The sequence below is a fragment of the Myxocyprinus asiaticus genome, chromosome 48, assembly GCF_019703515.2.
Source record: "Myxocyprinus asiaticus isolate MX2 ecotype Aquarium Trade chromosome 48, UBuf_Myxa_2, whole genome shotgun sequence".
Classification (NCBI taxonomy): domain Eukaryota; kingdom Metazoa; phylum Chordata; class Actinopteri; order Cypriniformes; family Catostomidae; genus Myxocyprinus; species Myxocyprinus asiaticus.
The window spans coordinates 18,565,001-18,589,830 of NC_059391.1; the positions used below are offsets into that span (position 1 = coordinate 18,565,001).

A 24,830-nucleotide genomic window follows, 5' to 3' on the forward strand; every position below is an offset into this window, starting at 1 on the left:
CAACCATTTACATAATGATTTTACAAACAACTGACACAAATTCGTTCTGACCGTGTTTCACGAATGAGGCTTATTATTTGTAAAAGGCAGTAGGTTAAGCAGGCAAGCAAACCGAAACTTGCATTTGCTAATGTTTCTGAAAAAACGCACAAACCTGCTTTAATATTGTCAGAAATATGACTCATGGAACCAAAAGCTTGATTGTTCTTACAAAACACAATGAACCCAATCGAGAGGTCAAGTAGTACAAATAATGTATATCAAGATGACTGATCGAAGATTACACGGTCAAGTAAAGAAAAGTGTGTAGACATAAATGTAAGGCTTGAAATCAGAGGCTCAAGACACTGGTGTGACCATGATCACTGCTTTCGTCTCATTTCAAAGAGAGAGGAAAGTAGTAAGACGAAAGACCCTAATGTAAAAAGAATGGATTTAACAAAGACACCGGGCACTTGATAAAAAAGATAATTTCTGAATGGTAGGCACAGAGCTGAGACCAACCAGTCTCTCTTAATTTTTTCTTCTCCTTGTGCTTCATTGATTACGGTTGGAAACAGGTCATTGCCATCAACAAGCAATGCCTGGAACAAGTGTGGGCAAGTATGTAAACCATAATAATCAAAAGACGCCCATGACCTGCTCGCAATCAGGAGGTGGAACAGGTACAGTAAGTGCTCAAACACGCTCAGCAAGAATGCTCTCGCTTTTCTTGTGCTCAAAGAGCTTCTTAGAACTTGAGGTCAAAAAAGTCATGCTTTCTATGCAGCAAGAGTGCACTTGCACTCTTGAGTGAAGGGCAAACTTGCGCAGGAGGGGAGGATAGCAGATACTACGCTTGTATGTTTGACCCTGCAGGGACTTCAGAGTCCCAAGTGTCGCTAAGCAGAAGTGTGTGCATAGCCGGTGGGATTGGACAAGGTGGGAGGAGTGTGGGGGATCAGTATTTCATGGTGCTGGAGGCTCTGAAATAGGAGACGAACTTGAAGCACAAGCTGACGACAAAGTACCAGATGTTTCTGGCCATCTGCGAACGGGCGATGAAGATGCGCCAGATCAAAATGACCAAGATGGTGTTGAATGTGTAGCGAATGTTCCGCAGCCTACAGGAAAGAAAAAAACAAACAGTAAAAACAAAAATTGCATGAAAAATGTAAATCCAGTCAAAAAACAAAGAACATTCTCCAAGTCTTTTGGTTGGTCTGGGTCAATTGCTTGGTCCTAACCAGACTTTGATTCTACCACCCTTTTTTCACAATTGTATTACTGGGCTGAACAAAGCAATATGTTTGTGTCATCAACACAAGCACCACTGCAAGCTCTGGCAAAAGCGGGCAGAAGGTTTCAAAAAGGAAAAGTGTTATTCAAGTGCGAAAATTACCTGAAGGGGTGTTCAAATCAACAGCGATTTGTAGCAACAAAGCTACATTCATTTTCAATGAGAGTTGACGATTTGAGGCAACATAAGAGACTGTTAAGTCACAAATTAGCAGTATTCAATTTAAAGGAATAGTTCACCCAAAAATGAAAATTCTCTCATCATTTACTCACCCTCATGCCATCCCAGATGTGTATGACTTTCTTTCTTCTGCAGAACACAAATTATGATTTTAAGAAGAATATTTCAGCTCTGTAGGTATATACAATGCAAGTGAATGGGTGCCAAAATTGTGACGCACCAAAAAGCACATAAAGGCATCATAAAAGTAATCCATACAACTCCAGTGGTTAAATCCATATCTTCAGAAGTGATATGATAAGAGTGCGTGAGAAACAGATCAATATATAAGTCTTTTTTGCCTGAAATTCTTCTCCCTGCCCATGGGGGGGTTATGCACAAAGAATGTGAATAACCAAAAACACAAGAAGAAAAATGTAAATGTGGTCACCCACACCTATCATATTACATCTGAAGATATTGATTTAATCACTGGAGTCTTATGGATTACTTTTATGCTGATTTATGTGATTTTTGAGGCTTCAAAATGTTGGCACCATTCACTTGCATTGTATGGACATACAGAGTTGAGATATTCTTCTAAAAATCTTAATTTCTGTTCAGTAGAAGAAAGAAAGTCATACACATCTGGGATGGCATGAGGGTGAGTAAATGATGAGAGAATGTTCATTTTTGGGTGAACTATCCCTTTAAAGCAAATGTGCAGCAATACAATGTGGCATCTATCAATGTGAGTCAAGATAGTGAAGCTCCACCTTCTGATACAGTTGGGATGACACATTCGGGAAGGAACACCAACTAGCAACCAACAGTGCAGTGACTTGACACGCTCGCGTAATTAAGTTTTCAGTGAGACTAATAGTTACCCTCATGGTAACCATGATGATTTCAATACTCACTTGTTCAAGTGTTTGCGTGCTGCAGGAAGTCCAGACAGCTCTTCATTGAGAACATACTTCTTAGTGCCCATGCAGTAATTCTCCATGTATTCTGCCCAATGTAACTGCCTGACGTCAAAGTTAAATGCCTGGGGAGAAAAATGACATTCCACAGAACCATGTCAAGCAAAGTCTGTGCAGAACAACATTGAGACTTAAAGGTATAGTTCACCCAAAAAGAACAATTCCAAAATAATTTTCTAACCCTAACATTCTTCCAAACCTATAGGACTATCTTTCTTACACAGAATGGAGATGTTAGGCAGTATGTTAACATCAGTCACCATTCACTTTCATTGCATCTTTTTTTCCATACAATGAACATAAATAGTGACTGAGGCTGTCACTCTGCCTAACATCTCCTTTTGTGCTACATGGAAGAAAGCATTGCAAAAATTCAGGTCTATGTGAACCACTTTTCTTTCTTTTGCAAAAGTTTAACTGACAATACACAACCTCTCAGATTTTCAATTAGTGTATCACAAGTATGGACATGTTTCAATCGATATAACTCACAGTCAGATGGGATTTATTTAATCACTTACAGTATGCCAATGGCAAACTGTTAAGTGTATTTATACACACACACCTTCTTGTCCTCAGAGCCCATCTGGTTCATGAGCATGGTGACGTTGTCAGTGTTCCACACCCACGAGTGGCTCGTGAAGTATTCCAACACCATCATGGCCTTGTGCAACCGAGTGATTGTCTTCATCATCCTGCGTCGCCACGGAAACAATGCAAGGAGGAAGCAGGAGAGACATGTGAGCGTTAGGTTCAGCTTGTGCTGTTTTTTTTTTTTTTATCTTGTTTAATCCTCGAAAGGGCATTCGATTTAATAAGAGCAGATGGTGACTGAAACTACGACAGCAACACTAACTATTAAGAAAGCACTTACAAGGAACACTGCTCTTAAATAACTTTGTTTTGAATGTATAGCAATAACTTCGATTTGAATGTTCCGCTTTTGTAACAAAATGTCGTCTTATACATACAGTGGGGCTGAAAAGTCTGAGAACACTAGTGAAAATGCTTCTATTTTACTTTTAATTCAATACAAATTTTCTTTTTTAAAATATCAGCATAACATTTTGCGAAAAAGCTTTTTTATTTATTTTTTTATCTACATGAACGAGATTTATTTTATTTATTTTTTTATATCTTCCTTTTGTTTTAATGACAGCATGCACTCAAGCTTCAAAGAAATCACTTTATACAATGGAGTTAACACGGTCAATATGATTAATTTGCTTATTTGATAAGTGACCTATAAAAGTGCAGAATTGTAAATATTTCTTATCCATTTTATTTCAATGTCTGTTTGTGTTTTATCCTTTAAACCATAAAACTTTTTATTGACGGGTTTAAATTAGATTTTGAATCTCAGACTGTCAGTGTGGTCTTAGACTTTTGGATCCCACGAACGTCTTACTGTATACACAGTAATATTTTGTATAACATACTTAAACTCAGGTTAGTACAACAGTGCTGATTAAATTAGATAACCTTAAATAAAGTTCCCCTAGTTAGTAAACTGCAATACATTTACATTATGCTGAAATTGCTCAAAGCTTTAATCCTTTAGTTTATTTGATGCAAGTTAGATACCGCTGCAGCACTGCTGACCTCACCCAAAAACATACCTTTGGCAAACACAACTGGGGAGTCCATTATGATTTGGTTGACTAACGATCACACAATAAAATGGTTAAAAGACCTTGAATGATCTTGGAGAGCACCTGAGCACACCTTTTTTTGTGTGCTTGAGATATTTGCTGTTCGTATATTTGGTATGACACATCTATTTACCATACCAGATGTATGCCAAATTTCATGCTTTATCTGAAAACTAAAAAGCACTATTGAAATTCAATTAAAATGTCCAGAAGCACCCAGTTTCCCACCAAGATGTCTTATGAGTTGGACAGGAGGGTGACCATAAAACATGCATGACATTAGAACAATGAATTTAAAAATAAAATAAAAACATTGTCTTGGTGTTAAAACACACGTTCAAAACTTGAACAGCTTTAAATACACTTGCACCCTAAACCAGATGCATGTCAGCAATGTGGGATTAATTGTGAATTTGCATTAGTGGAATACCACATTGAACTGAAATGCATCCAATTAAAAGGTGCATGAGGGTAAACTTGTACTCTCATTTCCAGTTACCAAACACGCCTACTCCCTAACATTATATGCAGTTTTGCACTAATGGATGTTTGTCAAACTGCTAAAATATTCCATTAAAAATTAAAAATGTCCTTCTCATTTGTCCATGTAAAATCTGAAGGCAGCATTCTTGAATTTGTTTTTTATGGTTGGTTAAACCAGTTGCTTAAGCAGTGTTTGGTGCCTGGTCCCATTACATAAAGGAATAGTTCACTCCAAAAAAAGACAACAACAACAAATAAAGGTGCAATTTACTCAATTTTGTTCCAAACATGTATGACTTCTTACGTGGAAGGGAGATGTTTATATCTCCACTCTCAAAGGGAGATGTTAGGCAGAATGTTATCCTCAATCACCATTCACTTTCATTTTGTGATTCACATAAGAAAGTGATTTGGTTTGGAACAACATGGGGATGAGTAAATGCTGACATAATTTTCGTTTTTGGGTGAACTATCCCTTTATGAAAGCAAGTGCTTTTCTCTGATCAGCTTGCCGTTTTTGGCACTTAGTGGAAAAGTTTAGAGTAAACAGCCAGTTATCTGATCTGAGCTTAGCACTCCGACTTGCTTTGTTAATAGAGGCTGTTGTGTTGATCAAAACATCTTTCCCAACTTCCACGGTTTTCATGTGCTACAAGAGCAGACCAAAAGACCTCTCTTGAAGACTTGATGGCATGGCACAGAAAAATTCAAAACATGACCCGAAGGGGGATGGATCCATCTCCTTGACATCACAGTACAAGAATGCGTTAAGCACCCGAATGCAGTCAGATGTATTCACAAAAAGGCAAAACACAAAAAAGTGTGCTTGCACTAGACTCCATGCACCTCATGACATGGTAGCCTGCCAGCAGTGTGTCCAATGCCATGAAGTCAAGCAGATGGCCAGGCTGGAATCCTTCCCAGCTGAACGACCGGCCATGCCATACCAAGCACCCGACACCAAGTGGTGGAGGTGAGGGAGGGAGGGGAGGAATGGGGGTGGAGCAGGTACTGAAGATCTTACCGGGGCTTCTGACCCGTCAACATGAGAAACCCGTCATACAGCAGGGCAGGTAGGGTGTGACTCACTGTGGTCCAGTACTGATTGGTAAAAGGGTTGGATCGCAGGTTAACATTGGGGCGTCTGAAAGCCTGTTCTAAGGGGTTGGTCTTGAACGTCATGTTTATGCAGTACTCTGTGGAGAGGAATACAGGCATACAACATACAAGAGCATTTTAACACAGCGCTACAGGACACACACACGGCTAAGCAGACACGTGGATGGGAAGAGTGCAGAACCCAGTCTCCGAATGGGTTATGCATCCTTCTCCAAGACACTGAGCGACACGTGACGGCGCATTGGGCTAGACTGAGCGTGAAGGAGGAAGAGCGGGATGAGGAAGCGGAGGGAAGGGGCGAGCAGTCGGATTTACCTGGGTTCTCTTCCGGTCATCCTGAGGATGAGATCATATAGGAATGCTGGTGCCTTGTGGCTTACAGCAATCCAATACTGATTGATAAGGTGATTGGATGTGAGATTTACATTGGGCCGCCTGATGGCCTGCTCGAGTGGGTTCCTCTTGAAAGTGGATATAACATGGTACTCTATGAGACAAAAGGGGTTCAACAGAGTAAACGGCACAGCTGTGCATGACTTGGTTAAGGGGTAAAAAGCAACATTCTAACCTTGGAAGCACATTCAACAATATATAAGCATTGGGATCATTTGGAAGCACCTTGTCAAGAATCCTCTTTTTCACCAACAAAGTGGCAGTGCTGATGCCTGTACAGTACACAATCGCACCCCATTCTGCAGGTTTCCACCAAATAAAAGATGGCTCTGGGCCAGCAAAACCGGCAGTGGCCCCTTAAACCAATTTTCAAAATAACATCTTGAAAGCCAAAACAAAACTAGATGTGCAAAGGTACATTGGCACCACTTTGGTGGAAAAGCCAAGAGGTAGTGTATTGGGATCATTTTGAAAGCATCACTGTACTCCTATTCTATTACAGGGCTCAACAATAAGGATGGCCCCCTGGACGAGATGAATATAAGAGTGTTTCGGGCCAGTTAACAAAACTGTCACTTGCCATATTCGACCAGTGCAGTCTTACATTTGTTGCATTATGCCTCACATACTTACACCTTTGGTTTTCCATCATTGATCTGTTGCAAATTCTACTGATCTAAAATTGTCAACAAAGTAATGTTATCAACCTGGCAGACACAGATGACTAGTCTTGAAAGCATCTGTAAGAATGTGTTGAAAATTAGAAACCAATCAGTAATTTTTTTAAGAAAATGTTCCCATCAAATGTGTATGTGAATGTATCTGTTGTGAAGTTACATCATAGCTGTATGATTCCAAACTATTATTGCAAAAAAATAAATTAAAAATCAATTTACTGTAAAATCAGGCCAGTAGAAAAATTCCTTACACTGTTGAGCCCTGTCAAGGCTAATGTCAAATTCTTCTCAGTAATTCACAATACAAAGAATGGTCATTCTACAGCAGAATGCTTAATCTAACTACATCAGTGTTAAAGGAATAGTTCCCCCAAAAATGACAAATTTTCCCATCATTTACTCACCCTCATGCCATCCAAGATGTGTATGACTTTTTTCTTCAGCAGAACAGAAATATTTTAAGAAGAATATCTCAGCTCTGTAGGTCCATACAATGCAAGTGAATGGTGATCAGACCTGTGTAGCTCCAAAAATCACATAAAGGAAACATAGAATAATCCGTAAGACTCCGGTGGTTAAATCCATATCTTCAGAAGTGATATAATAGGTGTGGGTAAGAAACAGATAAAAATGAAAGTCCTTTTTTTACTCTAAATCTCCACTTTCACATCTGAAAGTCACATGTGGTGCCTGTTTAGTTTCACTTTCACATCTGAAAGTAAAAGTTAAAGTGGAGATTTAGAGTAAAAAAAGGACGTACTTTTTGATGTTTCTCACCCACACCCATTATGTCGCTTCTGAAGATATGGATTTAACCACTGGAGTCTTACGGATTATTCTATGTTTCCTTTATGTGATTTTAGGAGCTACAAAGTTCTGATCACCATTCACTTGCATTGTATGGACCTACAGAGATGAAGTATTTTTCCAAAAATATTTCTGTTCTGCTGAACAAAAAGTCATGCAAGAGGGAGAGTAAATTATGAGAATTTTCATTTTTGGGTGAACTATCCCTTTAAACCAAACTAATTTGTCTCTTAAAAGGTGGAGTGTGTAATTTCTACACTACTAATGGCACCAAATGGAATTACAAAGTTATAAAGTATGTTTTCAAACAACCTTTGCCAACACCCTCAGACTCATCATGCCCTTTCACACACTCTGATTCCCTATAAACACATAGGCTATTCTAAATAAAAGATGATAAACATCTAGCGTCGTAATAAACAAGACCACTATAACATAAACACACCAGACAGAAAGCATTGCTGAGGAATCGGCTGGTCCGATAACACTGCCGGTGTTACAGTTCAACTGATTTTCATGTTAAAGGTGGAGTAAGCGATTCCTGAGAAAGACAGTTGATATTTGAACTCAACAGCCAAACAAACACACCCCTCCCTTCAGAAGCTCTGCCTCAATTCATACACGCCCTTTGCCAGTGCTGTGTGATCGCAGTGTTGTGTGGATCAGTCCGATCCACTTTGATTATTTTCCCATTTACAGAGCCAGTGCTGTGTACAAACACCGGATTTTTTTTCAGCGCACACACAGAACGGACAGCTAGCGGACCGTGAATAGATATTTACCAAATTTGACAAAAAGTGTATTGGGTTAAAATTACACACTCCACCTTTAACTAATTAACTCATTAATGCGCATTAAATAAACATGTTTTAACATTTACTGTAGATCTTACAAACTAGATAAAATAATACATTTCAAGCACAACGACACAGAATTAAATGCTTCTGTGCAGCTTTTTGCACACAGACAGATTATGATCAAAAATCAGATTTTAAGGTCATAACATTATTAGTGATGGCGGGAGAGGAAGACAATATACTAATCACAACACAGCAGCTGCTAGGGGGCCTGGGTAGCTCAGCGAGTATTGACGCTGACTACCACCACTAGAGTCGCGGGTTCTAAGCCAGGGCATGCTGAGTGACTCCAGCCAGGTCTCCTAAGCAACCAAATTGGCCCGGTTGCTAGGGAGGGTAAAGTCACATGGGGTAACCTCCTCGTGGTCGCGATTATGGGCTCTCGCTCTCAAAGGGGTGCGTGGTAAGTTGTGCGTGGATCGCGGAGAGCAGCATGAGCCTCCACATGCTGTGATTCTCCACGGTGTCATGCACAGCGAGCCACGTGATAAAATGCGCAGATTGACTGTCTCAGAAGCAGAGGCAACTGAGACTTGTTACTTAAGGTAACCATGCCACCACAAGGACCTACTAAGTAGTGGGAATTGGGCATTCCAAATTGGGAGAAAAGGGAATTACACACAAAAAACAAAAACAACAAAAAAAAAAAAAACAGCAGCTGCTAAACCTATCATATCTCCTCTGCTAATCATTATTAGAAGTCTTTCCTCCCAACCTTACTTCATCAGCGGAAACCTGACAGCTAGATGTAGCGAAGGCCTCCGTACTTGACTGCAAAAGCAGGTAACCCTTTTTAAAAAATGGTTTTAACAGTTGGAATCCTCAAATCCAAGTTACAATCGTTCCCATAACACACAGGGCTAACCAACGAGCTCGGTAGGTAACAGCCTTATTTTGCAAGCCTGCTCAAACATGTTAAATGAATAAACGTGGGAATCCTTTTTACTCTGACATTGCTAGTTCTTCAATTTGCAGTTAAGGGCAAAAAATTAAATTGGAAAATGAAGCAATGAATGCTACTGTGGACATCTGACTCATGCAGTGATTTATGGTTGAAAAGGTGATTCATACCGACTTCACCCCAATGAAATGGATTGATCCCTCCTGTTGTGCAGTTGTACACCAACATACTTCTCGGCCTGCAACAAAGAAACAGTGTTGGAAAAGTACTGGCATCCCTTCCATTACTTATTTTCCAGTGATTCATGTGTGAGGGATTTAGTGTGCCTGCTGCTGATTGTGTAGATGTCCAACCTGGTATGCCTCTGGGATCCGGAATACCAGGCAGCGGCCAAAGTTGTGTTTATGACTACATCCACTGGCACGAGGTCAGCGACAGCGTTATTTGAAGCCCTCATTGTTCGCAGAATCCCTTTTCCTGCCTGTTAAAAAACAAAAAAGCTGCTTTTCATCAAGAACCATTGAGCAATCATACAAATTGAAATCCTAATGCATTTAAATCTAGTCCAAAAAGTTAAGTGGGTACTCACAGCAATGAATATTCCACTGGGCCCATTGAAATTATCAATCCAGCCCTTAACAGAGTGCAAAGAAAGAGGAAATAATGACCCATGTAAAAAAAACTCAGTCGCTCTGTTCCAAAACCTAGTGAGATGCCTTAAATTATTATTTTACCCAATTTGTGTGTGCTATGTATTATTTTTGTCTCACGGCATCAACTTGGCAACATTTTAATGTCTAACTCTATTAAAATCACTTGCAAGACCAGTCTCCCATGCAGTGTAATTTAAGTGGCATTCTGTTTGAGTTGCTGCCTAGAAAAAGCATTCCAAATCGGTCAATTATGAGGTTACACATTCATTAGGATGCTGCCTTAAGGCCCAGGTGTACTTTGTGAAAATTGCGAAAATCTGGACCACACATGGACAGCGCAGACTGTGCCGATAACGAAATTTGCGTCACACATACTGTGAGCAGAACAATCAGCAATGAGGACAACCAAAGTACACGTTGGTCTTTGGAAGGCAGCAAGCAGCAAGGCAGCTCACAAGGTTTTGAAACAGAGTTAGTACCTTTTAATTATGTGGGAGGATAGCATACTTACAGGGAACGGTTCTTTCCAGCTGGCTCCTACTATAGAGGGCCTGACAATGGCGACATTAATGTTCCCACACTCCTGTTGGACGAGCTGTTCTGCCAAGGCTTTAGTGTACGTGTATGTGTTAGGCCGCTCACCTAAAAGCTTTGGTGTCATTAAAGAGACAAGCTTGTCGTCCATCCACCTGTCAGCATTGTACAAATGGGGAAGGTAAGGAAGTGCAAAAACAGGATTTAATCCAGTTACTACTGTGATTTATTGCTAATTTATTAGCAACACAAGCTTTTCGCTCATCAGCCACTTTCTTGAAACCTGTTTTATTTAAAAATTGCCAGATTAACTTTACCTGGTAAAGTTAGCATACAAGCAAAGGCTCTCCATGTTTTACACGCAATGCAACCTTTAATATACCACCACGAGAACTTTTAAAAGTCTCTTCACTCATTTGCCTTTAACCAGTCATGCAGAAAATATAGTAAGATACTACTTAAATGGTGAACTCTTTGTTGAACTCAAAACATCTTCCCCATTTCAAAGAGACCATTTATAAAAACAAAGCTGTAAAACCCATCTTGTTCTGAAATAATTGGATTTCAAAATTATTCTGATAAGAAACCCAAAACTTTAAACATGACTTCCCACTTTTACATGTTCACAAAATAGTTTGTTTACAAATGAGTCTTAAAGGCAAAGCTGCAAAACAGCATATTTACAGTGGTAAATATGAGCAAAGAAAGCTGTGAAAAAAAAAAATCTGCATCGTTTATCTTTTTGATCTTTCATAAAAAAACAAAAATTAAAAAAATGAAGTAAAACAATTGAAACAAGGAAAATATCTCATTATTAAATAAATATTTTTCTCCAAAACGCACTGGCCATAATTATTGGCACCCTTTTTTCAATACTTTTTGCAACTTCCCTTTGCCAAGATAACAGCTCTGAGTCTTCTCTTATAATGCCTAATGAGGTTGGAGAACACCTGGCAAGGGATCTTACAACATTCCTCCATACAGAATCTCTACAGATCCTTTAAATTGAGAGGTCCATGTTGGTGGACTCTCCTCTTCAGTTCACCCCACAGATGTTCTATTTGGTTCAGGTCAGGGGATTGGGAAGGCCATGTCAGAACCTTGATTTTGTGGTCAGTGAACCATTTTTGTGTTGATTTTGATGTTTGTTTTGGATCATTGTCCTGCTGAAAGATCCAACCAGGGCCCATTGTAAGTTTTCTGGCAGAGGCAGCCAGATATTTACTTTTTATCTGTTGATATTTGATAGAGTCCGTGATGCCATGTATTCGAACAAGATGTCCAGGACCTCTGGCAGAAAAACAGCCCCACAACATTAAAGATCCAGCACCACATTTAACCATGGGCATTGGGTGGTACTTCATCTCTGTGTGTGCCAAACACATCTCTGGTGTTTGCTACCAAAAAGCTTTTTTTTTTTTGTTTCATCTGTCCATAGAACCCGGTCGCATTTGAAGTTACAGTAGTGTGTGGCAAACTGAAGACTCTTGAGTTTGTTGTTGGATGAGAACAGAGGCTTTTTTTTCTTGAAACCCTCCCAAACAACTTGTGGTGATGTAGGTAATGTCTGATATTTTTTCTTTTCTTTAGACTTTCTGACCCCAAGACCCAACTAATTTCTGCAATTCTCTAGCTGTGATCCTTGTTGATTCTTTGGCCACTTGAACCATCTGTGTGTAGAGACAATATAGACAAACATCCTTTTCCAGGCCGATTCTTAAGATCTCCAGTTGATTGGAAATCGTTAATTATTGCCCTGATGGTGGAAATGGGCATTTTCAATGCTTTGGCTATTTTCTAATAGCCACTTCCCATTTTGTGAAGCTCAACAACCTTTTGCCACACATCAGAACTATATTCTTTAGTCTAACTCACTGTGATTGATGATTAAGGGAATTTGGGCTGCGTGTTACCTCATATTTATACCCCTGTGAAACAAGAAGTCATGGCTGAACAATTTAATGTTCCTAGTCACCCAGGTGCACTAAACAATTTAAAATATGAATGGGAATATACTTCAGATATATTTTACTCATAGGAATTTCTAGGGGTGCCAATAATTGTGGCCAACGTGTTTTGGAGAAAAATATGTATTATTAAGATATTTCACCCCCTTTAAATTTTTTTACTTAAAGGTTAGACTTTTGTGAATTTTTTGAGTGAAAGAACAAAAGGATAAACAATGCAGATTTTTTTCACAGCCTTTTTTGCTCATATTTACCAAGGGTGCCAATATTTTTGTGTGTCCCTGACACACACATTTATTAATGAATCATTGATTTTCAAGCTTTAGGCTATAAGTGTTAAGGGGAAAAGGGACTGCAGAAATTTTTGTTGGCCAAAGACAAATAAGGGGTTACGTGATTACAATACTTACTCAAGTGTGTCTATGAGCTTTCTGTAATCGACAGGTGGTGGATAGACCACCTCTTCGATGAGCTCTCTGTCACAGTGGGCGTAGGCTGTGGACACGTGGATTAATACCTCCAGATGCTTCATTTTGTGGGCCAAGCTTACCATCTTCTGCGTGGCCAGCACATTCAACTGCATGGCATCTCTGTAGCAGACAGGGGACAGAAAGATTGAACTGTGATGACTTTGCAGAAGCGTTGGTAGATCTGATTATTTTGATATACAGAACTAGGTGCAACACAGTCTGACATGAAGAAATTACTCAAGCGAAGTGTTGTAAAAGAACCTAGCAACTTCCTGTGATGTAATCACTTAATGAATCAGAGGCATCTAAAACTTTAGATGTAGATAAAACTTTGTGCCGTGCAACATTGTCGGAGGAGATTACAGCTTACTTCAGCGGCTCATTGAAGCGAATAGTGGCAGCACAGTGAAACACTATGTTTATACAGCCCATGAGGGTCTCTTGGTCTTCTGTGCTCAGGTCCAGATCTGGCTGAGTCAAGTCGCTGTTAACTGCCACGATCTTCTCTGCAAAGTCAGGCTGCTCCTCCCGGAGTCTGTCGAAAAGCTAAGGCAGACATTCAAAGGGATGTCAGCACAGGCCCAAGCCGTTTTCACAATAATTACATTTAAGTGCCTAGCCCAGCATAATAGCTAGGCTTTATTTCAGTTTGTGACACAGATATTAATTCCTGCCATGAAGAGCCTGTGTAACAACGCTATCGAAATATGGCCAGAAATGGCTGGATATGTTTATAACCACACTGTGTAAAGAGCAAACAGAGAAGGTTACAAGAATTATCAGTGCAGTCTAGAACACTCTCATAGTACCCTGAGAGTAATCGCTTCAAATCTGGTTTTACATGCTATGATGTTGCATGGCTGTGCATCTGTGGCTAAAGTTATTAATCCCATGAGAGCTCAATCAAAACCAACATTAAGAAGCAAGAGGCCTAGGTTACTTTAGAAAGGCAGGAAACTAAAACACATGCTGAAGTCTAGGCAATAATTGCAGCTTCATTAAGAGGATCTTGAAACTGGAAATTCTTGTTAGAAAGCCACTCCTGAGGGAATCATAGTTCCCTATGCTGCTGACAAGGCTTTTCTCTTTAGATTGTTGATGGATGGCATTAAACAGAGGTAGACAGCTAAAACATTTTGGTGCATGCTTCTCAAATGGAACTGAACGGAGTAGGGTAGAATGAAATGAAACAGAACAAAACAATAGAATGAAGTAAATTAGAACAGAACAGACAAAAGTATATTACGATAAAAGAATAGAATAGAACAGATTAGGAAAAAATAGAGAGTAAATTGGAATAGAACAAAGTACAGTTGACTAGAATAGAAAGGAGTAGTAAAGAGGAGAATAGAACAGAACAGAGTAGATAAAAAAAGAAACAGAATAGAACAGAACAAAACAGGTAACCAAAAAAAAAATATATATATATGGAGAGAGAGAGAGAGAGAGAGAGAGAGAGAGAGAGAGAGAGAGAGAGAGAGAATAAAATAACAGAATGGAGTAAAACAGGATGAGAAGAATAGACCAGAATAGAATAAAGTAGGGTAGACTAGACTAGAACAGAAGAGAGTAGAAAAAGAGAATAGGACAGAATGGCACAGAGTAGAATAACACAAAAAAGAAAATAATAGAACAGAACAAAATAGAATAGAAGTAAACTTGAATGGAACAGAAAAAGAGTACAATAGATTGAAAAACATAACTGAACAGATTAGAAAACGAGAACAGAACGGCATTGAGTAGAATAAAATGAAATAAAATAGAACAAAACTAAATAAAATAGAACAAAGAAAATTAGAATAGGACAGAACGGAATACAGAAGAGTAGAATAAAACAGAAAACAGAATATAACAGAGCGGAGTAGAATAGAATGAGTAGATTAGAATAGAACAAAGTAGAGTAGAAGAGAACAGAACGGAGTAGAAGAGAACAGAACGGAACTTCATAGAGCAGAATAAACTAAAATAGAATAAAAGAAAACAAAACAGAATTAAACAAGAATCAAAACAAAGTAAACTAGAATAGAACAGAGTAGAATAGATTAGAATAAACGAATACAAGAACAGAACCGGGTAAAATAGAATACAATTTGTTGTACAGAATAGAACCAAACCTTTGTCTAAAAAGTATCTGCAATGGAGAATCAACACTTGTTCTTTAATTTAGTCAGGGACTACCCATAATACATGCCTAGAGACCTGGCTCAAAATGTTAATTTCTTAATTTTCCAACCAACTAGGTCCAAGTCTGCACCCACTCACCTTGCAATTGATCATGTCAGCAATACGGGCGCCAGGAGCCTGTCCTGCTTTGGGCCTGACGAGCACATAGGCAGCTTTGACGCCGGGACAGGAGCGTAGCAACTTCTCCAGCAGTACTTTCCCCATAAAGCCTGTGGCCCCTGTGATGAGCACATTTTTTCCTTCATAGTACTCTGGAATGGTGACCATCCTGAGTGTACCTTCCCTCCACTGTTACAAACCTCAAACAAAAAATGAGCAGAAACATTGTTGAAACCCTATCACACTATGCAAATATCACATTATCACAAACATTTCACAGGGGATCTCACTTAAACAGAGACCTGTAAGTAACCAAAAGCTGTTTCTTCAAAAATCGTGCCTCTAATGCCATTTCATCAGTTTGCTGTAATTATTTCATAGAGTTCACTTCCTCCACTTTCTTGCCAAGATCTCACTGGGCTGCATTACTCCTTAGATATCAAGTGTTTTTAACTGCCTAATTCACACTTAAGAAGGTGTTACTGCTTTACTATCCTGAACCACAATGAGATTTTACTTAGTACTATTGGTAAAAATGCATCCAACTCCAAATGGCCTTAAGGTGAACTGACCACAAAAGGATTTATATTTCACTAACTGAATGGACAAATTTAATAGCATTCTAAAATTACAGCCCACTTCACCAATTCATTCTTCTTATCGCTTGTTCACTGATAGCAAGCCAATATGGCTCATTCAGACAGTTACTGAAAGTTACAGAGTTAATCAGTAATATAAGATATAATTTGAGTGATTGATAAGACAAATCAATACTGTAGCAAAGCAAACAGTTCCTATTCCCATATTTTGCATGGAAGAACCTGGAAGAAACATCCTATCCCATTTAAGATGTTTCAATGTCAGTCAACCACTTTCTTCCTGATGTTTTCTATAAACCCAGTCCAGCCGCATACTACAATCTTTCCGCAAGCTTAACAAGTTTTGCTGGCGTTGGAGAACGATAAACAGCCTTGTATTGTTTACTGCGTACCAATGGTGGCCAAGTCCCATAGCTGCATGTACCACAAACACTAGCAGAGTCCGCAGGAAACATTGCATGGTGGCATGCCCAGCAACAATTCCTGAGCTGTTTCCAGAAATGCAGCAGAAATCGTCCTCCGACATATACATTTTAAAGGGTTAGTTCACCCAAAAATGAAAATTCTGTCATTTACTCTTTCCCATGTTGTTCCACACCCGTATGAACATGTTCCAAACCTGTAAAGCCCAAAGTACACTTCGGTCAGATGCAAACCCTAGGCGACTGTGTGTACAGGACACGTGATGCAAATTTCATCATAAGAAAGAGTGTTCGAGCACTAAACGCGCACACTGCGCTTTCAGAATGCACATGCGCCTGGAATTATTTGCACTAATAAGTGGGTTCACAAGGTGGCAAAAACAACAGGAGACGAAGGTGGAAACAACAACAGCAGATGTGCACGTCAAGAGTGCATGTTTGAAGAGGTCAGAAGATACCTGCATTTGTATAACTTAAGTCTGAGGGACTACAAAGACATCTTTATGGGTCTAAACTCCTGAATACAAATAGTCCAGTACCTCATAAAACAGTCGTAGTGTGCATGGGCCAAACACCTGTGTATGCATGCACAGTCAAATGAAGTATAATTTGAAAGGTGAACGTTTGACTATATGCAGACGCTAAGTATTCGCGTCTTGGGCTTAAAGGAATGTTCCGGGTTCAATACAAGTTAACCTAAATCGTCAGCATCTGTGGCATAATGCTGAATACCACATAGATTAATTTAAACAAAAAAATAAAATCAAAGTTAAAATCTGGGTTACAGTGAGGTATTTACAAATGGAAGTGATTGGGGCCACAAATGCTGTCAATTGAGTTTAACTTGTTTTGAACCCGGTATATTCCTTAAAGGCAGTATGTTATTCTCAGTCACCATTCACTTACATTACATCTTTGTTTTTATTTATTTTTTAAGTGAACGGTGACTGAGGCTAACATTTTGCCTAACACCTCTTTTTGTTCCACAGAAGAAATTCAGGCATACAGGTTTGGAACGACAACATGAAGGAGAGTAAATAATGACAGAATTTTCATTTTTGAGTGAACTATCCATTTAAGTTTCCCAAAATTATTTACCATCTTTAGATAGACTGGCAAGCAGCCAATCAAGGTCTACAAGGGCTAATAAATGCTGGTTTAATAGTAAGGGTTAGGTGAGGTCACTCTGGTGGATTATTCCGGATGCAGAGACAAGATGTTGTGCAGTGCGATTTCTTTCCAAAAGCCACTCAGCACTTCTATGAGTGAGTAAGGACAGAAAAGCAGCACTGCAGTGACAATCGTTAAACTGTTCCCAACTCTGGGGAACTGAGCTGTGGGCCACAACAACACAAAAAACCTTCTGCAAAAAAATCTTCCCTATAGAGAAGTTGCCACTTTCAAACCCAGAAAGCTGATCTCTTGCCCAAGAAAGGCAAGCAAAGGAGTCGATTGGAGATCCAACTTCTACTGCATCCTATACGGGGCCATCTGACATGATCAAGTCCCCTTTCATGTACACCAGATGCAAATTGATCCTGGATCCCACATCCTAAATTTGAATAATTGATGCGTCACAGTGGTACCTGCCATATATGTGGGCACCCGAGGAATTGTAGTACTGCAACAAGTAAGACATATGTAAACAAATACCAAAGTGACTTCTTGTTATTGAAAACAATAACAAGAAATAGGAATTGACTGTGGTCAGGAGTGTTTAACATAAAAACTTTACATTAGGAGACTAAATAAAAGTTCTCAAGTGTAACGGCGTAGGATATCCAGTGTGCTTAGCAAATACCGATAAGCCTCGGTACTTTTGTACAGTATCAAAGATACAGTGACAGTGATAAAGTTAAGCTCGAGTTAAGTTGAGCTCGAGCCACAATTGGTGTTGTCACGAGACTACAGTGCCTTCACGTCTCGTGACCTTCATTCAAAAACAGCGGTGAGGATTGTCAGAGAAATGAACTGACACAATTATTTCCAATTGCAATAGCAGAAAAATATTTTTTAAAAGAACACCTATGAAAATTAGCCGAGTCAATCGTGTCAGACGTTTATTTCCTTGTCTGTCTGACATTTTTGAAGATACCCTTTGAGTAAATACCAAACAAATTACAAAGAAAGTTTCTGAATCTTACAAAATACATAAAAAAACCCAATGAGATTTCTAACATATATTAACATAAAAGTGAAAGCAAATAAACTGTGAGTGTAATTTGACAGCTTGAATGAATCGTGTGGTGGTTGAGTAGAACGACGACGTTGACTGACCGTTGGCGCGAGCCAAAACGACACATTCTTGACATTTCATAAGAATGTCTATTACTAATAAGTGTTCTATTACCTACAATTTGAAATGTCATATTTTTAATCTTACTGGTTACACAAATTCTAATTCTTTGCATATGCTCAATGCATTTTTCAAAGCATATGGGGTGGGCGTTAATAGCCCAAAGTCGATGGATATTTCACAACTGCACACAATTACTAGGCTCGGCCATTTAGGAAGTGCAATAAAACTCTGGTATACGACTATTTCCTAATATCACTTTATTAATAGAGAAGTGAGACTATAATAAAAGTCTGCAAAGTTTCAAGTCGACCTGCCCATATTTTTTTTTTTTTTAAATACACACAAGCTGTTTGTATGCGACACAAAATGTCTTTATGATCACATATTTACAAGACAGAACGTTACGATTAAATAGTCCATTTAATTCCTGTCAGCATTGGGAGAAATACGGCAGCTTAGCAATACTTTTCCTGCGGTGCGTCTGAGCGCGTTTCAGGGAGGTTTTCCCGTATACACCGGCGTTGGAAAAACCACGCACGCGAAAGTGTGCTAACAGCTAGCATTCACTCTTAAAAACGTGCAGGGCTAAAATAATCGAAGAAACAACGAACTATTTGATCGCGAAGCACGCGAGATCTTACCTGATATGTTTAATGTAATAAAGTCCCACTGCTCTATTTTTGCGTGACGATCAGTGGGCTCCAGTGATCTGTCCAGCAGTGATGGGGAAACGCAGTGGGGGATGGATGTAGCCTAGCCTCGCTCGCTGTAAAGGAACTAATGGGTTGCCAGATGATGCGTTTCAAAGGAGGACTGACGACACAACCCATCAAGTGTGTGTGTGTGTGTGTTATGACGTTATGGGCGATCGCTTCGTGATGATTGCTTGTGCAAAAGCATGAAAATTGATGTCATTTCATTTTTATTTTACATATGTTTTAACTGTATTTTATTTAACTGTTTATTTATTATATATTATATTTGTAATATGTCTATATTTCCCCCCTGATCTGATGGCCTTGTACTGTATTTATGTACCACAGCGCTCACTTTTCTTTGCCTATGTAATGTGCAATAAATAAAGTGACAGTGGCTGGCTTGCTCTGGAAAGGGATCACACAGTGAATTGGTAGTATTTAAAAAGCATATAGGGTTTAAGATTAACCCTATGAGACAGATTGTAGGATTTTGTCCATAATCCCTCAAGAGAGTGTAGTGCCCATCTCTCTAAAGTGTTGCTGTAAAATCCAATAGCATTATGCACCAGTGTGTGGTAGCCTATAGGTCAATCCCTGAATATGGCCAGCAGCTGTGTGTTGTAACACTGAACAGACACATGGCCATTTGCTCATCACTTTGTGATGTCTGCATGTTTTTTATTTATTTACATTATGAGGCTTTAAATGTTATGCAGGTCGCAAGAGATAAAATCACGCCATCTGCAAGTTACAATGATTTTGTTTACTGGTGGTGTTCAGACTATAGTGGAAAACGTCCGATTATTGTACTGTAAATGATAAGATGTGTTTTGGGATGTGCATGTATTTTCAGTAGACATTTAGTCGACAGTTCAGAACAAACCATTCTGATTTATCCACAGTGTGCAGATCTATTTTAAATTTCACACTTTCTATATCATTTGCAAGTGACCTGAGAAGATGAAATGTATCCGCATACAGTAACCCTGGTTTTACTGTAGTGTGTCTTGTTACATTTTATTTGTTCCTAAAAAATTTATATATATATATATATATATATATATATATATATATATATATATATATATATATATATATATATATATACACCAAAGTAACTTACATAATACACTATAGAAATCACATTACTGCAGACTCTTCGATAAAGTTCTCAACAGTGATCTATGACGGGAACCTACATGTAACTGCTGTACTGTGGTTTACTGGCTTTGCCAGGCAACATTATTCAAGGGATTCCACTTGGATATCAATGCAAAAAAGAGAGTTTTATTTAACCCCAGAACTGTTACGCCACACTGAATTTGCATGGAGTGATGACTGATTAGATTTAAAAGCAGTGTATGAATTTCACTCTCTCTCTCTCCCCCTCTGCTCCACTTTGCAGTTATATGTGGCCATGTTTGAATGGACTGAACTGGACATGTCAATTTGTCTAAAACATTATTTTTTTGTTAGAATACTTATGCCTTTTAACTCTTGTTCTCTAGACAAAGGCATAAAAACCTGGGACAAAATGTTGACAATTTATGACAGGACACACAGCCGTGGTTGGCTTGGTGCTGCCAGTGGCAAGCTTCATATTGTCATCTAGCTGCAGTTGTCTTTTGTGTCAAGAAGAGCTTGTACTGTTTACTAGTCTCTGCAACCAGGCGTCTAGTTTGTGTAAATTCTCTGACACATTCCAGATGGAAGGCAAAGTGAATTGGAAAGACTGTCTTCTCAACAGCGGTTAAGTCTAATACATGAATTCATGAGTTTTTCCTTTGAAAGTGACATTGAAATGTGAGAAATTGCATTCATAGATAAGGACAAAAGCTAATCGGGGTGCTTGAAAATGAAATTAATTAAAATGTGTCGATTCATATTGCTCAAACCACTTCATCATATTGATATTAGGAAACAAAGTACAATACTATGTTTTATTTGAAATCCACATAAAAGCTCCCTCTACCTCCTTGGTTTAGATAACTTGTCACAAGTAACAAGATGACAAGTGAAAATTTGTTTGGATATATACCACGCTGTGGTGGAATATTGGCCCACTCTTCTTTGCAGAACTGCTTTAGTTCAGCCACATTGGAGTGTTTTCAAACATGAACTGCTAGTTTAAGATCCTGCCACAGCATCTCAATCGGGTTCAAGTCAGGACTTTGACTAGGCCTCTCCAAAACTTTAATTTAGCTTCTTTTGAGCCATTCAGAGGTGAACTTACTCCTATGCTTTGGATCATTGTCTAGATGCATAATCCAGTTGCGCTTGAACTTCAATTCACAGACTGATGACCGGATGTTCTCCTTTAGGATTTTCTAGTAGAGAGCAGAATTCATGTTTCCCTCAATTATTGCAAGTCGCCCTGGCCTTGAAGCAGCAAAGCATCCCCACACCATCACACTACCACCACCATGCTTGACTGTAGTTATGATGTTCGTTTTGTGGAATTCTGTGTTTGATTTACACCAGATGTAACAGAACCCCTGTCTTCCAAATAGTTCCACTTTCGAACCATTAGTCCACAGAACATTCTCCCAAAAGGTTTGAGGATCATCAAGGTGTGTTTTGGCAAAATTTAGACGAGCCTTAATGTTCTTCTGGGTTAGCGGTGGTTTTTGCCTTACCACTCTTCTATGGATGGCATTTCTGGCCAGTGTCTTTCAGATAGTGGAGTCATGAACAGTGACCTTTATTGATGCGAGTATGGCCTGCAGTTCCTTGGATGTTGTCCTTGGCTTTTTTTGTGACTTCCTGGATGAGTCGTTGCTGTGCTCTTAGAGGAATTTTGGAAGGTCGGCCACTTCTGGGAAGGTTCACTACTGTGCCAAGTTTTCTCCATTTGGAGATAATGATTCTCATTGTGGTTCTTTGGAGTCCCAGAGCCTTTGAAATAGTTTTGTACCCTTCCCAGACTGATGTATTTCAGCCACCTTTTTCCTCATCATTTCTGTAATTTATTTCGACCTTGGCAAGGTGTGCTACTGGGTGAGACCTTTTAGCCAACTTCATGCTGCTGAAAAAGTTCTATTTAGGTGTTGATTTGATTGAACAGGGCTGGCAGTAATCAGGCCTGGGTGTGTCTAGTCCAGCTGAACCCCATTATGAATGCAGTTTCATAGATGTGGGGATTTAGTAACTAAGGGGGCAAATACTTTTTCACACATGCCCAGTTGGTATTATATCACTTTTTTGCGTCAATAAATAACATTATCATTTAAAAATGGTATTTTGTGTTTACTCAGATAGCCTTTGTTTTATGTTCGATTTTGTTTGAATTTTTGAAACAATTTAGTATGAGATATACACAAAAACAGAAGAAATCAGGATGGGTGGTAAATATTTTCTCACAGCACTGTATTCTGCCTTATCCAGATGGGATGTAAAGATGTCCATATTTATCACATACGTAAATGCATACATAAAAGTTATATATATAAAACAGAATAGAACAAAGGATGCCATTTAATTTCCATTCATGAATTTCTGGAATTGATGAGCCCCTCCTCATCATATATTCATCATATACATTAAGTGTCTTTTTCTATTTGTCACTTTAAAATATATTAATTCATAAGTATTATGGTGCATAATATCTTCCTTTATTCTGTTTAGTTGTAATTTTAATTGAACAGTTTTAGTTATAATTGCTAAATTAATCAGATTTATAATATTTACACTTATATTTAAAGTTTGTTCAGAAAAACAAAAACAAAATAATACATGTGTTTGCACATTTCAAAGTCAGAACTTGAACAATGCCAAAATCCATCAACTACCAGTTAAACTTCAGATTAAAAGGTAATTCGTGTCCTTGAGGAAAAACATCATTGAGCTTTTCTCCTTCAGCTGAATCACAAGTAGCTGTAAAAAAATAAATAATAATAATAATAATAAATCTGCTAATATTACTTATAGCCCACCGGAAACTGCATTAATGAGACACACACAAGCACAAAACATTTATGTTTTTTAAAAAGTGTTTTTTATTGAAATTCTAAATTGTCTTCTTTTTATGGTCAAATTATGCCCTTAATGTGAGTAGACTGAACTGTAATGCTATATAACATTATACATAAAATAATATGTAAAACTATATTATGATGGTGTTAAATAAAGTAGTTAAAGTATTTATCCTAAACACCAAGCGGGTAACATGTTAGCTTGTTTAAACTTTTTTTACTAGCCATGCCATCCTGTGCTGACCATACCCATTTCCTGCCTCAATCCACTTAATTAGTACAAGACACTATAAATGGGATATCTGTCAAAGAGACCACCCCCAAACCCTTCTATAAATACCCTAGTCTTAGCTTTTGGCAGCACAAGACACAGGATGTCTGAATTATTCTTCAAGACCTTTGTTGGCTTTCTCAGCTTGCTGTGTTGTCTCCACATGACCATCCCTCTCCATCTCAGGTGTAAGAAAATGTTTAATTCAGTTGTAAAAACACTGGTATTGGAACAGATCACAGACTTTGTTCTTGATGTCTGGATGCAAAGTGTGGCTCCTTTAAAGCAAGAAGAATCCTTGACCGTTCTTTGAGGTTTGTCAGAGGGTCAGAGGCCAGACAAGGCTCCCATCCATGGCTGGCATGTAAAAATATTGCAATATTACATATTTTGCCCTCTTAATCAACAAAAGCTATGAGATGTCCCTGTAGACATATCATCTATTTTACAATCATCTACAGGTGTCTCTTAGGATCTGAGGATCACATTTCTGTGCTGCAGCCATCTTGACACACCAGTGGCTGTTGACTGCTGCTCACTGCTTTGCAAGTGTACCCTCTTAAGTACATACCCATGACTAATCACAACTTTTGGCCTTTCAACAGCCAATGCTTCAGTGGCTCTTGAATATTGCCTGCCCTTAGGGATTTCCTGCACATTGTTGAGGCAGTAGCAGGTGATTTCAATCAGAGAAAGGTTGACAGAGGGGAGCAGAGCTTCCACATAAAGACGGTGAAGTTCCATGAAAAATATCAACGTTCCTCGCCCACGGGCTATGACATCGCTTTGCTGGAGATCAGCAGAAACATTAACTTTGGTAATCTTTCCATGAGACATTTCCAACATTAACAGAAATGCCTGAATCTTAAAATTTGAATATTTTTGTACTGTAGATATGCACTGATAGATATACCTTTTGTTTTCTCAACAGGTGATTTTATTACTCCTATTTGTCTGCTTTATCCTGGTGAGAGGTTTCCACCCAAGACTATGTGTGTTGTTGGTGGATGGGGTCGTATTAAAGAGAGTGAGAAGATATTTGAACGTCATGACAAGAAAATATTTAAAATAGACTGAGAGAAGTATCTCAAAAACCTCAAAGATCACAAACTATTATTAGCAAGAAGGTAAAATGGTTTGTCCTCTCTTTAGGAGGTCCACTTCCAACAGTTCTTCAGGAGGTGCATCTGAAACTGGTAGAGCAAAGTAGGTGCAAACATATCCTGCAAACTCCTGGACCTGGACATAAGACCTTCACAGTCTTGTGTGCTGAACCAGAGAGAGGAGTGAGAGATGCCTGTCAAGTAATATGACAGTGAAAACATTGCCCTAAAATGAATCTGGCACCTATGA

At 38.8% G+C, this 24,830-nt stretch overlaps 1 protein-coding gene and 1 pseudogene across 2 annotated transcripts in view; one reads left to right on the forward strand and one right to left on the reverse strand.

Annotated features, from left to right (window-relative positions):
- The window catches only part of LOC127437170 (fatty acyl-CoA reductase 1-like), a 20,820-nt gene extending 1,506 nt beyond the window's left edge, over positions 1-19,314 (reverse strand). Inside the window, exons 1-12 of one of the 2 annotated variants that reach the window (XM_051691914.1) lie at positions 19,179-19,314; positions 15,197-15,417; positions 13,305-13,480; positions 12,875-13,054; positions 10,475-10,652; positions 9,900-9,944; positions 9,664-9,791; positions 9,481-9,548; positions 5,991-6,162; positions 2,987-3,116; positions 2,359-2,486; positions 1-1,103 (exon numbers count right to left, since the gene is read on the reverse strand). The exon at positions 1-1,103 is cut by the window's left edge and continues 1,506 nt beyond it. In XM_051691914.1, the coding sequence (XP_051547874.1) occupies positions 941-1,103; positions 2,359-2,486; positions 2,987-3,116; positions 5,991-6,162; positions 9,481-9,548; positions 9,664-9,791; positions 9,900-9,944; positions 10,475-10,652; positions 12,875-13,054; positions 13,305-13,480; positions 15,197-15,385 (1,557 nt within the window). In that variant the 5' untranslated portion in view covers positions 15,386-15,417; positions 19,179-19,314 and the 3' untranslated portion in view covers positions 1-940. The remainder of the gene's footprint in view (positions 1,104-2,358; positions 2,487-2,986; positions 3,117-5,990; positions 6,163-9,480; positions 9,549-9,663; positions 9,792-9,899; positions 9,945-10,474; positions 10,653-12,874; positions 13,055-13,304; positions 13,481-15,196; positions 15,418-19,178) is intronic. The other variant, XM_051691915.1, reaches the window with a different exon arrangement.
- LOC127437355 (ovochymase-2-like) lies at positions 15,753-24,790 on the forward strand (annotated as a pseudogene).
- The last annotated feature ends 40 nt before the right edge of the window (positions 24,791-24,830 follow it).